Below are 15,603 nucleotides of genomic sequence, written 5' to 3'. Positions count from 1 at the left end.
ATTCCGTTCTCGTGCCATTAGATATTTTTACATTTTTCACATCAATTTGAAATAATTAATTTTATGGTAGATATATTTTGTTGTAATGCCATGGTCCGCTATTTCCTCGTAATAAATAATTGAATAAATACCTATATTTTGTGTATATTAATATAATATTTACTGTTTGTATTAACCTAACAAAAACAAAGGCATTACCTAGTATATGGTATAATATACACATTAAAAACTATTAAAAACGCAATTAAACCATTTCAATTAATTTTTAATACTCTCTCAGTCCTATTCAATTGCTTTTATTTAAACGACTTTGACGATAAAGTATTTTCAATTTATTAAAAATAACTTTCCAACCGAACGAAATGCATAATTCATAAAGTCCTTTGGTGCGTTTTTGTTTGAACAATCTTGAAACAAGTTAAGTTGTCAAGTTTGAAAAAAAAATGGCACGCAAGTATATATACCTAAACCATAATACATTAATACCTACACTAATGGATATAAATTATACTATACACATTCCGACCCTGTTGAGCACTCGCAAAAATAATACTAAAACGATTTAACTGTGTGTACGTGCGCGCGTCGTATTTTTTTTTTTTTTAATTACAGGAAAGTCAAATAATATGATGAAAAAAATATTTAAAATAATAATAATAATAATAAAAAAAAAAGGCGTGTTGAAACACGCGTGCATAACTTTGCGGGGCAACAAAGAGGGACGCCCATTACATACATAGTTGTCTTGGTCGGCGAGTACCGACTAAAAGCGGCGGCGTCGGTACATTGCAATTTATGCGACCAGCTCGCCGCTTCATAAAGGTAGGTACAACACGACTCGGACAGCGGACATATTATATTATTTTGTTCGTTTCGAGTTGCACCGACTCGATGATTTAGCATTGCCGATGACCCTGAGATCGTATCCGAACAACTTTTGCATTAATTCAAACGCACTTCGCGGCAGTGATAATAAGAAGTCTGCACTGATCGAAAAGTCACTCTGGTCTCGGTGCGCGTGGGTCTGCCGTTTGTCCGTCTTCCTTGTCGTCGGTTTGACGCTGCATTTTCGCGCACCTTTTTTCATTTTCCGTTACATTCATCGTGTACGTATATATAGATAGTTATATAGGTACCTGATGATAATTATTTCCATCACACGTGATTGAATTTTGTATTATTATATCTTGTTGATATCTATTATTATTATTATTATTATTATTATTATTATTATTATTATTAGGTATCAGAACCCGTCAACGATTATATTCAAAATCCGATTTTTAAAAATTTTAAATTCTTGAGATTTTTTTTAAAGAAATGTCCCGTGGAGATCTGTTTTTCAAATGAAAACCTCCCTTTTATACTGTAAATTATTTATCAGATCATTTTTCTGAACATTTTGACGTATTAAAATTAAAATTCAAACGAGCAATTTTTGAGTTAGGTACCTATTTAATTTTGAGTAAGTACTAAAGACAATAGATTTGGAAGATATGAGGGCTAAGGTGATTTGAAAATTGAAAATTTGTAATAATTAATATTGATGTCTATCAACATTTTTATTTTGTAAAAATGGTCTAAGTATTTTAATATTTACTAGATCTAATATTATTACATCTATACTGAATTGTTGTAAATGTCATGGACTATTATCCTTGGTATAAAGTATAAACATTTATGTCTGAGAAATAAATCGTTCGAATATTGAATTAGGTATAACAGAGTAATACCTAGTTAGTAAAAGAAGGGCTTCTCATTTTAAAAACAATACTTTAAATTGTCATGGGCCATTCCTTATGTAGTACAAAAAATAGGTTTATAGTACCTATTATAATATTTTGAAATTCCAAAAATCCGAAAATCAGAGTTTGAATAAATCAATTTTTAAAGGAAACAATGGGAATGAGCAAGGTCAGTGAATCACCCTGTATACCCAAATATTACATAGTTAGCTGTGCAGAGGCGATGGAGTGCGGGCGCGTGTTCAAATTTTCGGTGGAAAAAAAAAATTAGATTGCCCGCTTGGCCGTGCGCTGTATAATAATAAACTCGTCGGGGTCAATGATGTTTTATTAGTATTCTGCGCGGGGAGGGGAAAATAACCACTAAAATCTGACGGGCCGGTGATTAATAGAGGTATATATACACACTGCCACCGCCGCCGTCCGCCGATGTTTTTGCAAAAGTGCCGGACCGCCGCCCAGTACCCGCCACTACCCACCTCACTAGCACCCACAACCCGCGAGCACCCTGCTGTGGATGAGTTTGCATATAGTATGCGTTTTATGTCGCCGTCGTTGCAGCATTATAATATGGTCGCCACACGCAATATGCGTTAACATTATATAATATACGCGTACACTGTATATTAATAATAGTAATAATAAAATGTACGTAAAAAAATATGACTTTGGCAATTGGTCAACGTCAACCGCGTGCAGCCAATATATTATAATATTATTATATTTACATTAACCGCCGGTGAATCCGTTCGCGTCATGTTTGAGGCGATGATATATATTATTATGTACGATGGACAATAATGATTATCATACGATTTGGGACCGAGTGCGCTCGTGACGCTACGAATTTTTGTGGTTTACCAAACTTATTTAGACGTTCTTATAGATAATTTCAAAACGTTGGTGCTTTACATCTTAGTTGCTGCTCATTTGTTATAATATCAATTTTTAGAATGTCCATCAATAGTGATATCCTGCAAAAAAGTGTTCAAAATCACTTCTTACATTTAAGCCTGTGAATAATGATTTCCATAGACCACGGTGGCGCCGAAGCCACTTTTTGAGATTTACCAGATTTAAATTCTGCTATGACAATTGATATAAATTGACAACCACGACCCAACCATCTCTTATTTAGGAAAAAACTACAATCACCAAACCCCCTCCTATCAAATAATAGAAATGTATATGCTATGACTGCATCTGTCTTGTTTTTTTTCCATTTTAAAGTCCAGTTTAAGGTTCATCAACATTTGTATCTGTCTATAGTTGTATATTTTAGGCTGCGTAGGCCCAAATAATAACTAGACGGTATTGATAATTACTTAAATTTTAGGGGAGGGGGTGAGCTGATTAGAGTCTAAGCCACAATTTATCTGCACAATCTCTGCATCTCTCTGACATGTCTATGGAACATAATATTGTTTAGCCTCCGAAATATGTTTAGGCCGGTGCTTCAAAATGGTTATTGTGGCACTGATATTTACTCCATCATTTCACTCTCACTCGCTCTCTCGCACTCACCCTTCTTGCTAGCGCATTATCATAATCGGGATAAGAAAATATATCGTAATAACAATAATAGTATATAGTAATAACGCAAACGTAAAAGACTCTGGTCCCGATATGATAAAACGACCGACGCGACGGTGATAGATTCCTTTACCTACCGGGGCGGGTACATTATTCATGCGCGCCGGTGACGCGAGATTATAATCAGAAAAGAAAATGTCGTGTTATTATTATTTTGCGCACACCGTAGGTATATACCATTTTATAGTAATATACCTGTGCATGTACGCATATTATAATATAATAACGTGTTGTTGGTTTTTTGTTTTCAGACGATTAAACGGCAACGAGCTCAGCGAAGTGCCCGATTTGGTGTTCTACAACAACCTGCAGCTTTCTAGACTGTAAGTATTTCGTCATTTCTATAATATATTATACATAAAGTTACGGCGTAAACAGCTGCGTATACCTATGCGTGTATATAAATAGTGAGTGGTGGAGCTATACAGGGTTTATAAAATAAAATCAACCGAGTATACGACCGTACATGATATACACTTTTATATCAGACGTGCATATTTCGACGTCGGCAAACATATGATTTTAAGTTCACCCATACACATACATAATGTATATAGGTAATATGTATAATAATATATATACGCACTATATATTTCCATAATATACGAACCGTATGAATAAGTATATTATATTATTATTATTATTATTATTATTATTATTATTATGCATTCGTCGTGCGTACAAAGTATATAATATATATTTTTAGCTTATATTATAGTAGTAGTTGGCGTACGTGACAAAGAAATCGATAAAAAAATAATGTTATGATCCAATATAATCCAGCCGAATTCGGGCCACATATGAATAAAAATAAATAACTACTTAACATTTTTGAATTTTCCGGGCGTCCGGGCCGGAAAAGTTTTTCCGTTCGCGCATATACACACGTCGATGTGCGCGTATACGCGTGTATACTATATACACGGACAGACAAGTCCACAACGGCTGCAGTCTCCGAAATGTTTTCAGTCTCGGCGGCACCGATGTCAAATTATTCGCAAAAGGGGTCGATATTGACGTACGGGAAATTCCTCGGCGACCGCTGATTATTCACGGGCCCCGGACTCCGTTATTGATATTCCATCCGTGAAATTGGATTATGCGTGTTTCCTCCCCGCCGGCCTTTGTTCGCTGATTAATTACCCACGGGCAGAGAATCGTCTTCTTCACCCTCCCCCACCCCCATTGCTCATCCTCGTAATCACCCTCCGCCTCCTCCTACTACTACTACGTCCTCCAGCCTCTCAAGCTCTTTTTTGGTTTACGCTTGATACTATATGTATAACGCACGGTCCGTCAAGGCTGCACTGCCCCTCTCCCTTCCCCTCACCACAGCAACCCGGCTGCAACGATCAAAGTGTTAAGATCGTAATCTGTCGATTTAAATGCAATCGGGTTCTTTTGATGCACAAGAATAAAAATGCTCTTTTCGTCCGACGGTATTAAATATGAATGATTCACATCAAAAGCATGTGGTTTAAATGAAAAGGAAAACATTTTTAAAAACATTCATTTGACGAAACTCGTTAAAAAGTGCATAACTCACAAAAACAAATTGTTTAATGTTCTGTTTTATTAAACAATTTCAATATAAACTCGTACGATGAGTTTTTTTTTTATACGCACTAAAAACGACGAGTAAAAAAACTACACAGGCACGTACATTATATACACACTTTTAGTTGGTCATGAGCACTTTTATGTTTTTTATATACTCGTTTTATGTGTTCTATCGATACTTTTCAACACATAGTTTGTAAACTGATTCCCGCGGTTTGACTTTATGAAATAATAATTTGAATAAACAACAACGACATCAACAACAAAAGTTATGAAACTGTATTAGATACTTTTTAGGACCCCCTAATGAATAAACGTGTCAAATTATTAGTTTTTATGCCTACGTTTTATGTTATTTTTTTTTTATTATTATTTTATAGTAAAAAAAATAAAAATAAGCACTAACATTGTGGGTTTGTACGAAAATATACGCCTGGCAGATACAATCCGTCTGAAATAACAACTTGATTTATTATTTACTCCGGTTCGCCGTGTTTATTATGGTTTTGATTTTGAATGCGGATGACATGTTAATTTAATCGAACGGTAAACAATCGACATGCCCGTAATTATGCCGGAACGCCGAAATAAGAAAACTTTATCACTAACTCGACGACGGCCGTCACGTCAAAAGCGCCACAGGTTATTTCGAAACGCAAAAGTTTGCTCTCGCAATACGCTGCGTTCAAATTTCGCAGTTTTCAACAACTATAAACGAACATTGTGTTTGTGTGTGCGTGCGTGCGTGTGTGTCTCTCTATTTCTCGTTCCCTCCTCTCTCGGGATGAATTCGATCGAGAAGTGCGTCTATAAGAAACGTGTCCGCTTCCCCTCGCGGCGCTCAAACGGTGGCGGCACATAAAAAGATGTGTTGACACTAACTTATTCTCCCCTCGATTTGGTACAAAGTACTCGGCAACTCCGGCAACACCCCGGGCAAGCCCCGAATAAACCCAATTTGCTACTGAATCTCACAAATCGCCCGTTTCGAATTCCGCGACTAGCATAATATAATATATACCTCTATATATATACGTATAAACTAATTACACTCACATTATGGTAATGCGACAATATGGAGGAATACGGAAAAAACCTGTTTCCGTCTTTGTGGAATTGAATTCAGCGGGCATAGATGTCGCCTCGCAAGTAACATGATGATAACTGACGTCCGAATTTCCAAACGAATGTTCCGACGTTTTTGAAAAGATATTATATTAATATAATAATAAATTGAGCGTATAGGTACGATATAGGACTTTAATAATATTATATTAAACCGTATTGGGCGCAAATAAATACAGTACAGTGCTAGGGGTGGTCAAACTTTTTTTGATCAAGATCTACTGAGATTATAACTTTCCTTTGAGAATCAGCGACTCACGTAAAAAAATTATTTTTTTATTTTTAAGTCTTTATTACCGATATTAATGATAAACGTAGGTATTTATATAAATAATACAATTAAAGAGTATACTTAGGTATCTAAAGATGAGTGTTTCACATTAAACTTCTAAAAAACTTCAAAATAAATAATTAACATTGGAGTAGAAGCGTGTCAATGCATGTCGTTGGCCAGTTAATTATAATCTGTCGAATAGTCGTTAACTGTTAAACGAAGACGCTGCTGAAGTGGTAAATTATCAACAGAAATTGCGTAGCTCGGCATTCAGTTTAAATTGTGACTTACATTTGAGAAAATGCCATTTCACACAAACCGGTTAATCCGAAATAGACATAATATTATGTAACTATATTGTATCTACCAAATTCATAATAATAAGGTCCAATAAAGGGGAGGTTCTACTTTGAATTCGTCCGAGATCGACGTGCCGACCGCGATCGACCGTTTGGCTACCCCTGCGAGCATACTTGCACACGAGTTGCTCGCTACTATACTTGCGCACAATTAAGCGGATATTAACAATAATGATGTCGGGTGCATGGCCGATGCCGTCGGAAGCTATATTTTGGGTCCATTATAATATTATAGCTGGGACTTACTAAATGAATCGGAGGATAAAAATCCACGGGTTGTGTTCGCACAATAGGACAATTGGTGTATACTGTATAGCTCTTTTTGAATGCAGCAGGTATAATATGTATACACGCACACAATGGACATTGGCACAACAGTATTTGTTGAGGTAATTCAAATCATTCTCACAGTGTTTTCCGAACATTTGTTTTACGATGATTTCATTGTATTCTTATTGGACTGACAATATTACATTAAAACATCCTTTTTCGAGTTTTCTTAACTCGGAGGTATAGTTTATTCGATACTAATTAATAGATATTATAATATAGTAGAACTTTAATATAAAGATGTATTATTTATTTTTTAATGAAAAAAAAAAATGAGATAACACATCATTATTATTTTTTTTTAAACTTAGCATAATGATATATCTCAATAATATAAAATAAATAATGATTAATTCAAAAGTTTTGATATTTGTTTCTGAGTTTTGTGTACATAATTAAATGTCTTCCCACAAACCCCCAAAAAGATTGTGTATAGTTCCATAACATGATATTTGAGTATATTATTTTATTCAAAGTATTATTATTTTAACTCACACTTAAAATTTATTAAAACCATTTAACATGTTTTTCTTATTTAAACAAAAATAGCACAAACTTTTCCGTCAGCGTGCATATAAATTAGATTTTAACAAATGTTCCAATTTTATTTTAAAACAATAAAAAAAGAATGTTTTATTAATTTAATAAGACAGTTTATTATTAAAAAAATTGAAATATTTCTTAAATTATATTTTATGTTCATCGTATAATTAATATGTGAATTAAATTTAAATCACCCGTATACATAATTTAAAGACAAAATGTATGCCAAATGTATTAAGTAATTTGTGAGACAGAGACATTGCATCTAGGTATTCCAAATAATGTTCTTAAATCTTTTATTAAAATATAATACGATTACTTGACTAACATTTTTGAAGAATAATTATAATTAATAACCAACAAGAGTTTTTCATGAATTTCTCACGGAGTTAGGTTTTATGTTACAATAGTATACATTTCAGAGTCGTGCGGATTAGTACAACGAGACGAATCGTTATTGGTTAGTAATATAAAATGACGTGTTTACTTCCATCCTGCATACAATAATATAACATACGTCGGGGACCGTTTTTTGATGCCGTTCGTTTATCATCTCATAAAGAGTTTAATACGTTTTAAATTGACGACTGTGTGGTGTTAAAATACTAATTCGTCAACCGATTGGTTATAGCAGCCATTTATTATATATATATATATATTGTTCATTGTACATATATTTATATTATTCAGTGTGGCTTACGAATTACGAACAAGACACGTGGCTTTATAAATAATATATATCATGCGTGGGCATATGCATATGGTAGCAGGCAGCTGGACAGAATGCGCAAAATATTCAATTGAAGGGAAAAAAATAGAGGAGAATTTAAAGGTCGTAACCGTGTGCGTCTAGACCCTAAAGCGAGAGAAGCTGTGAATGCGAAATACGTACAGTGCAATCAAAACGAAATTTTCGTCTGCCGCCCGACGACGACGATAAGGACGAGAAAAAAAGGGTTTTTATTTTACGTGACCGGATTAAAACCTATTTGCGTGGACAATGGCCCTTCATTCTTATCACGTAACGCCTTTTGTAAATGGCGTCTTAAATGGACCCACAGACGGATTAATTTCCTACGAAAACCGCAGTGTGTCTGGGGAAATAATTTCGTTGAGTAAAGGAGTTTTCAGCTTAACAGACGTATATAAATATATATATTATGTTACATGCACGACATATTATGTGTTTGGAGCTTAAGCGGCTCTTCAAGTCGCTGTGTTCAGGCTGTTCAACACTATATGAACGTTGGTGAAACAATTTTTCTAATTAATTTCCAGTTTCAGCAACATAAAATTATAGGTATCATAAAATTAAAAGCTTTAACTATTATACTATAGGCACTGCTAATTTATAAATACGAAGACAATTGAAAGTATTTAAGAATGTAATATTTTTAGAATTTATTTAATTATTACTACTTGAGGTCACGAATAAATTCAAATTATGGTACGTATATATATTTTATTTAATACTAAAAAAATAATTATCAAAAATATAATATACAATGTTACGGCCAAGAAACATGAAAAATAGTAGACATTAGAGATAATGTTTCTTTTTTTAATAATTAAAATTTCTCATTTCCTCGACTAGAATATATTTTATAATTTACATAAATATAATGTATTTTACATTGATTTTAATTAAACCTGTCCTGCAAGCTTTCTTCGCAAAATAAATAAAAAGTCATGTCAAGTCAAAAGTGCAAAATAAACCAATTGTATAAATCACTTAAGCACCGTACAAACGCTGTCTTAGTACGTTGTGTTCAATTAATTAAATTTTTGAATCATGCAGATTGACGTGTACGAATAATAATAACAAAGGCCGATTACGGGAGAAATTCATCGGAAGCTGTTAATTAGCAGATAACCAGTTCATAAGTTTGATAAAGGGTTCATTTTTCATTATTTAAACGAGCTGTGTGGTGTAAGGGTTAATTAATGTTTTGAATTAAACAAAATTTCTACAAAGGAAGACCATTCCATTAGAGATGTTGTCAACGAAAGGGGAGAGAAGTCGCTGTTGAGCCTGTCATCGGCAATACTGCAAGTCGACACGAAATCCAGTCTATTCACCGTCTTATCAAACCCATCAACAGCCAAAGGTCTGCACGTAAAAATATAATATTAAAAAAATTCATCAACCGAACATTTTTCACATTAATATAGGTACCAACAACTTCATAATTCATAGTAAATATAAATTAAATTACGAATATTTTTTTCATTGGTACATGTAAATTCACTCTATTGTGTATTATCGATTCAAAATAGTGATGGTTTTTAATGAGATGGTTTTCGAATCATGAAATATTCTTTGGGGATGTGCGTGGGAAAATGTTAAACGGGTTACCAGGTGGTCGTGAGGGGGATTTTGGGATGTGCAAAATAAAATCGAAACATAAAATATTAATGGATCGAAAGCTTTTTGTTCCTGCATCACACGACCGATGTGTATGGGGGGAAATTGTTTCTTACTCAACAATATACCCAGAGTATCGAATAAATAGAATAAAATAAACGAATGTCGTGTCATGAAAGCTTGATAATAATATTGTGGTAATATTTTATTATAATTGACTAAAATTATAGTTGACATTTTTTTTTTGCTTATATTAATAATGATATAATAAGCAACCGTATGATACAATCGAGTTCTAAAATTATTTTTTTAAATACCTATCATTATAAAATAATATATTATATTACACAACTAATAATTGTATCGATTTAATATATTTCATATATAGGTTACCTAACAAGTAACATACTCAACGATTGACCATAAACCAGCGGATCATTCTAAAAGTTTAAAAATAAAATAAGAGTATCTCACTCTTAGTTATTATTTTTAACTTTAAATTTAATAAAAAAATAAACATAATATTATATCTAATATCTATAAAATATTATACGAGATATTTTCAAAACTATATATTTGTAAAATAATGAATTTATAAAATACAGTGTATTTTTGTTAAATTCACAATAATATTTTCATACAAAACCTTTCTAAGTAACTAAGTACTTTAAAGTTTCGAATACGACATAATTTACGTAGCACCCACTCCATTTAAAATAACTGTAGAGAACACTTGAGCAGCATTTGCTCATATTCCATATCGTACCCGAAAACGTGTTTTACACGACGACGCCTTACTGTGAAACTAATCACTTCCTCGCCTTCTCTAAGTTTCTATACAATATGTAATAATATAACTGGTATCACAATTCTACAATATATTTCGATGTTTATTACACAAACGCGGATTGCTATTTGAAGAAAAGACATATTTATGTATCCGATACACGTTGTTATTTTACTGCTGCCACAATAAAAATATTGATTTTGTTTCAATTTGTATTGATATAATAAAAATATATTAGTCATTCAATTCAAAACATAACTGAAACACGAAATAATATAATGTTTTGTATAATGGTGCGCATAACGTCCAATAATTACGGTTGCTGCTATAATACAATGCGCACCATGACTTACCTAGTTTGTATATTTTGCCCCTTTTACCACAGTCTGTCACCCATTCCGCCTATCAGCAGTAATAGTTTTATATATTTTACGTATTGTACTAGCATAATTTTTTACTTTTATTGAGCTCCTCGTCAAAGCACCGCATTCGAAGCCCGCACCTCTGCCGTTTCCGTTGCCGTTTGTATTCCCCGAGAACCCTATCCTCCATCATACGTATCCACACCGTCGCTCTTTTGGGGTGTGAATGATTGCCTCCGTGTACACACAATCAAGAAACTGTTGATTCCAGTGCACTGTATAACACCCCTCCGGGGGATCAGATATGTATAATGTACTCTCGTCTTGATTATGCTCGTCGGGCGCTTTCCAATTTCCCAATGAGTCATACGGGCGAAAGTGTTTCCGGAAAATTGATACACACGCGAACCCCATCGCGCCCGGAGGGTGAGAAGGAGAGGGACCTTGTGCGGTGATCCACGGGTGGGGATACAAGAACCAATAATAATAGTGCTGGGCAATGGTCCGGAATTTCCATACAAAAGTACTATAATATGTGTATATATACATATACCGTCGGGGTGTGACGGATAGGATTGTCGTCATCTGCACCGTGCGTGTAACACCGGGAACCACCCCGACTGCTGGGGAGTTTAAACAGTCGTGTTCATCTGATAAAAAGGTATTTTGATAATTTATGTTGCGAGTAAAATGCGACGACAAGCTCGACGAAACACATACATAATATTATATACATGCACCTCGTATATAATATTATATATTAAACGGACGGTTAGAAATGTTTTTAATATTATATTATAATATTATGAAGGCTCTGTCCATGCTCCTTCGCTAGTTGAACCCCCCTGAAGCTTCACCCCCCTTAAATCTTATATTTTAAAATCTGTTTATCAATATTTTTATATTTTTTCTTTTTTAGTATCACTGACTTAAGGTTTTCATAGTTCATTTTGACGCTCAGTTTTTGTCGTAGCTTTTTTTCTTCGTCATATAATTTATGCCCATTTTTTCTACCAGTATTGTTCTGTATTATAATATAAAATATATGAAAGAAAAAGTTGTTGGGTGATATTATTACAACTATCAATTGTTTTATAATAATATGTGGATAAAACAAATATACAAATTTTTTTTTAATAATAGAGACAGAGAGATAATATACTATATAAATCACAGATAATATCCGTACCGAATTTAAAGATATTAACATAACAAACAAATAAGCGTTATAATATATTCGCAGTACGAAAACAAATCATATTGAACAATCCAACCGCGTTTTTAGATTTGGATTATTATAATATAATTATTCCATCGATTTTTCGTTTATACGATGCGACGCGATTCAACACTGTGCGTGGTATTTTGTTGACGTGTTTTTTTTCTTTTATATAATGTGAACCATACCTATCGATACGTTATAATCGAGGACATTGTCGATAATGTTCGACGGGTTGATTGGCTGTATTATTATTATAAAACAACGCGTTTTTTAAATTGGTCTCGGAATTCGAAAAACGTAGGTTCACATTTAATTGGCACCTACAACGGCTGTCGGTCTCGTAATAAACGCGCGTGTGTTATCGTACGTTACTTTAAATATACGACGTGGCCATACACGAGGGACAGGGGCGGACGCCGGGGGGGAAAAAGTCGGTGGTCGGATGGCAAACGGCGTACTTATATTATGTGCCTACATAAAATGTGATATTATTCACGGGGCGGATAAGAGTAAGGTGTGACGCGTGTGTGGCCCGCCGGATACGATACAATATAATATACATATATACATTATATGTGTGTCCCGTAGTGGCAGCGTTCCATAGCCACAAGACGATTTACATTACACAATAATAATATTATATTATATCATCCTGCCGATCGGCCCCGCGACCTAGGCTAATAATGGCTCCATTAGCGGCGCGTCGTACACTCGGATTTACGACGATAACGACGATACCGTAGTAGTCATTACGTTGTCGTCTTCGTCCCTGACGTAGGATATTCCTGTCGTTGAAGAGCCCGAAACATGCCGCACACAGTGCCCACTCGGTATACGTTTTTGTTTTTTATACTATATTCTACAATTAGTAAATCGCTGTAAAACAAAACGTATAACACATAGATTACGATTCTATCTCACAACTCATGTCTCTCCTTCTCTCTTTCTCTCCCCGTGTCTCTCTATGTGTCTGTCTGTCTGACTGCCCTCTGTATCCGTCTCTCTCTATCTCTATCTCTATCTATTTCTCTCCCTTTCCTTTCGCTTCACCGCGGTCCCGAGACCGCCGTCGTGTTTTTCTATATCAAAAAGACGTAACCACAGAGGCAGCCCATTAGACGGGGTAGAAATAGTGTGTACGTGAGCACCGCGGCGACCCTTGGCGCCTGCATAATGGAATCCCAACGCGCGGACGAATAATAATAATATTTTCCTTTTGTGCGGCGCCTTCAGTTTTTTCTCTCTCGCTCTCTCTCTCTACACGTGTTTTATATCGGCCGACAAAATCTAGACGTAGAATCGCTACACACGCACACACACACACGCACAAACACGCAAGACCCTTCTCGTCGTATAGATTATTATATTTCTTTTTTCACACTCTCCTCTCCCCGTTCTCCCGCACTGAAATATTGTCCCGGGGACCCAATGTGCCACAAGTGACGGACGTAATGCGATACACGCGCAGATAAAACACACACACACAAACGCGCGCGCACGCGAATTTTTATAATGTTTTGTGTGTATACGTGTGTATTTATGAGCGCCTGAGCACGTTTTATTATTTTGTTCGCTTTCTTACCATTTTTTTTTAGTGTACCTTTTATTTACACACGCTCCGTTTTGGTGGACAGTTCGTAATCGTCGGACTGTTGTTCATATAATACGACGGTTTCCCCGACGAACAAATAACGCGCAAATTTTGGATACTATCAATATATTACCTATATATTATATACCTAATATTATTATTTTATTCGTCCCGTGGACTCGATAAACAGTTTGACCTACTTTGACACTATATATCATAATATATAGGTAGGTATACTCGTAATACAATAAATGGTATCGTTGAAACACAATTTTTTTAGTGATTCTTTCCTCTTTCTGCAATCACACCATAGCCGCTGCCTTTTACTATTTACTCGTTTATGATATACACTATCCTTTTTGATTATTAACTGTAATAATTGATGCTCAAATTTACAATCAAGTTGAGTTGTGTAATTAATTATATAATATATTGTGTTCTGTGTCACAAAACTGCAGCAGTTCTCAAAAATTCATTATTTTACCATCAATTCTCACATAAACTTTCAAAACATTCAAAACATAAAATAGTAACTGCTATTATACATGAGATTGTATGATGGTTATACAGAAAAATGTTTCATTTAAATGATGATTTTATGTACCTACCTATTAGAATGCATTTTGTGTTTTTGTGAAAGCACATGATTAAGTAGTTGAACGTGAATACTTATATCATACCACGATATTTGTAATTACTAAAGGTCTTGCACGTTTTACATAAATATTTCTGAAACATTTATGCTGCGGAACGAAAGTTTTGGGAATCAGAATAATTCGAAAAATTCATTTTTATTCAAGTAAAATTCAAAATTAAATCGTAAGAATACAATGCCAGCATACAATGAGAACGAATGGGAATTTCGAGTAGGTATCCTTCTTTGAAATTATTATTTTAAAATATTAATAACGATTTACCTGGCTGTCGGGAGGAGCGGATCGGAAGGTAGGGGCGAATGCTATAGGTTACCAAGCAACGCACGCGCATATTAAACTGATGATAAATTATGAAACAAAAATTAACATTGTAACGATATTGACAATAGGTCAAACTCAACGTGTGCGTCTCTCACCGCCGCCACTGCTGCCGGGCGAGAAAGGGTGAGCCAAAGTCTCTGTATTTAATATTGCAGTTTTGTGACATTGTAAGGGGATCGGCCGCGGTTGTGAGGGTGGCAGAGACGTCCGTGGCGCATTGTTCTTCTGGGTTCTTTAAATAAACATATTATTATTAAATACAGGGTGGGCCGCCGGCCGCAAAGGGTGTTTTTCTCGGTAGCCCAAAAAGTTTTTTTCTTTTCTATGGAAAATATTCATACACTCATATTGTTAACTGTTCAAACAAGATTTCAACATAGCTACATATTAATAATACTTACAACAACAGTGAAATGGAAAATATGATGGAAATCTGTCCTACTATAATAGGTATTGTAGTATGTGTATTAGAATTCTACCAAATCCATACTTTCATTTTTATTTTTATATTGTGCGGCTCTGACTAGGGAGTTAATAAATAAAGATATCCACGAATGTAGAGGATTTTAGATTTTTTCATGTTTATCAATATTATAGCTATTATATTTTAAATTCGTAGATCGTCATGTAGCAATCAATTTTTGATACTATTGTCTTATAGGTACGATGTGCTTATCAGACACGTTATTCATCGAATAATTGATTGCAACGACTCTGTAGCTATCGGTGTAGCGTGATTCCAAAATTAAAATGTATAAGGTGTATAGAGT

At 34.5% G+C, this 15,603-nt stretch overlaps 1 protein-coding gene across 2 annotated transcripts in view; it reads left to right on the top strand.

Annotated features, from left to right (window-relative positions):
- Positions 1-15,603, top strand: part of LOC100161423 (protein slit) — a 149,684-nt gene that overhangs the window by 83,752 nt on the left and 50,329 nt on the right. For both annotated transcript variants that reach the window (XM_029486894.1, XM_016803173.1), the window contains exon 4: positions 3,590-3,661. In XM_029486894.1, coding sequence (XP_029342754.1) covers positions 3,590-3,661 — 72 coding nt within the window. The remainder of the gene's footprint in view (positions 1-3,589; positions 3,662-15,603) is intronic.

This window comes from Acyrthosiphon pisum, chromosome A1 (assembly GCF_005508785.2).
Source record: "Acyrthosiphon pisum isolate AL4f chromosome A1, pea_aphid_22Mar2018_4r6ur, whole genome shotgun sequence".
In the NCBI taxonomy this organism is placed as follows: domain Eukaryota; kingdom Metazoa; phylum Arthropoda; class Insecta; order Hemiptera; family Aphididae; genus Acyrthosiphon; species Acyrthosiphon pisum.
The sequence above is the reverse complement of the archived record's forward strand: the minus strand, read 5'-3'. Positions and strand labels throughout refer to the sequence as shown.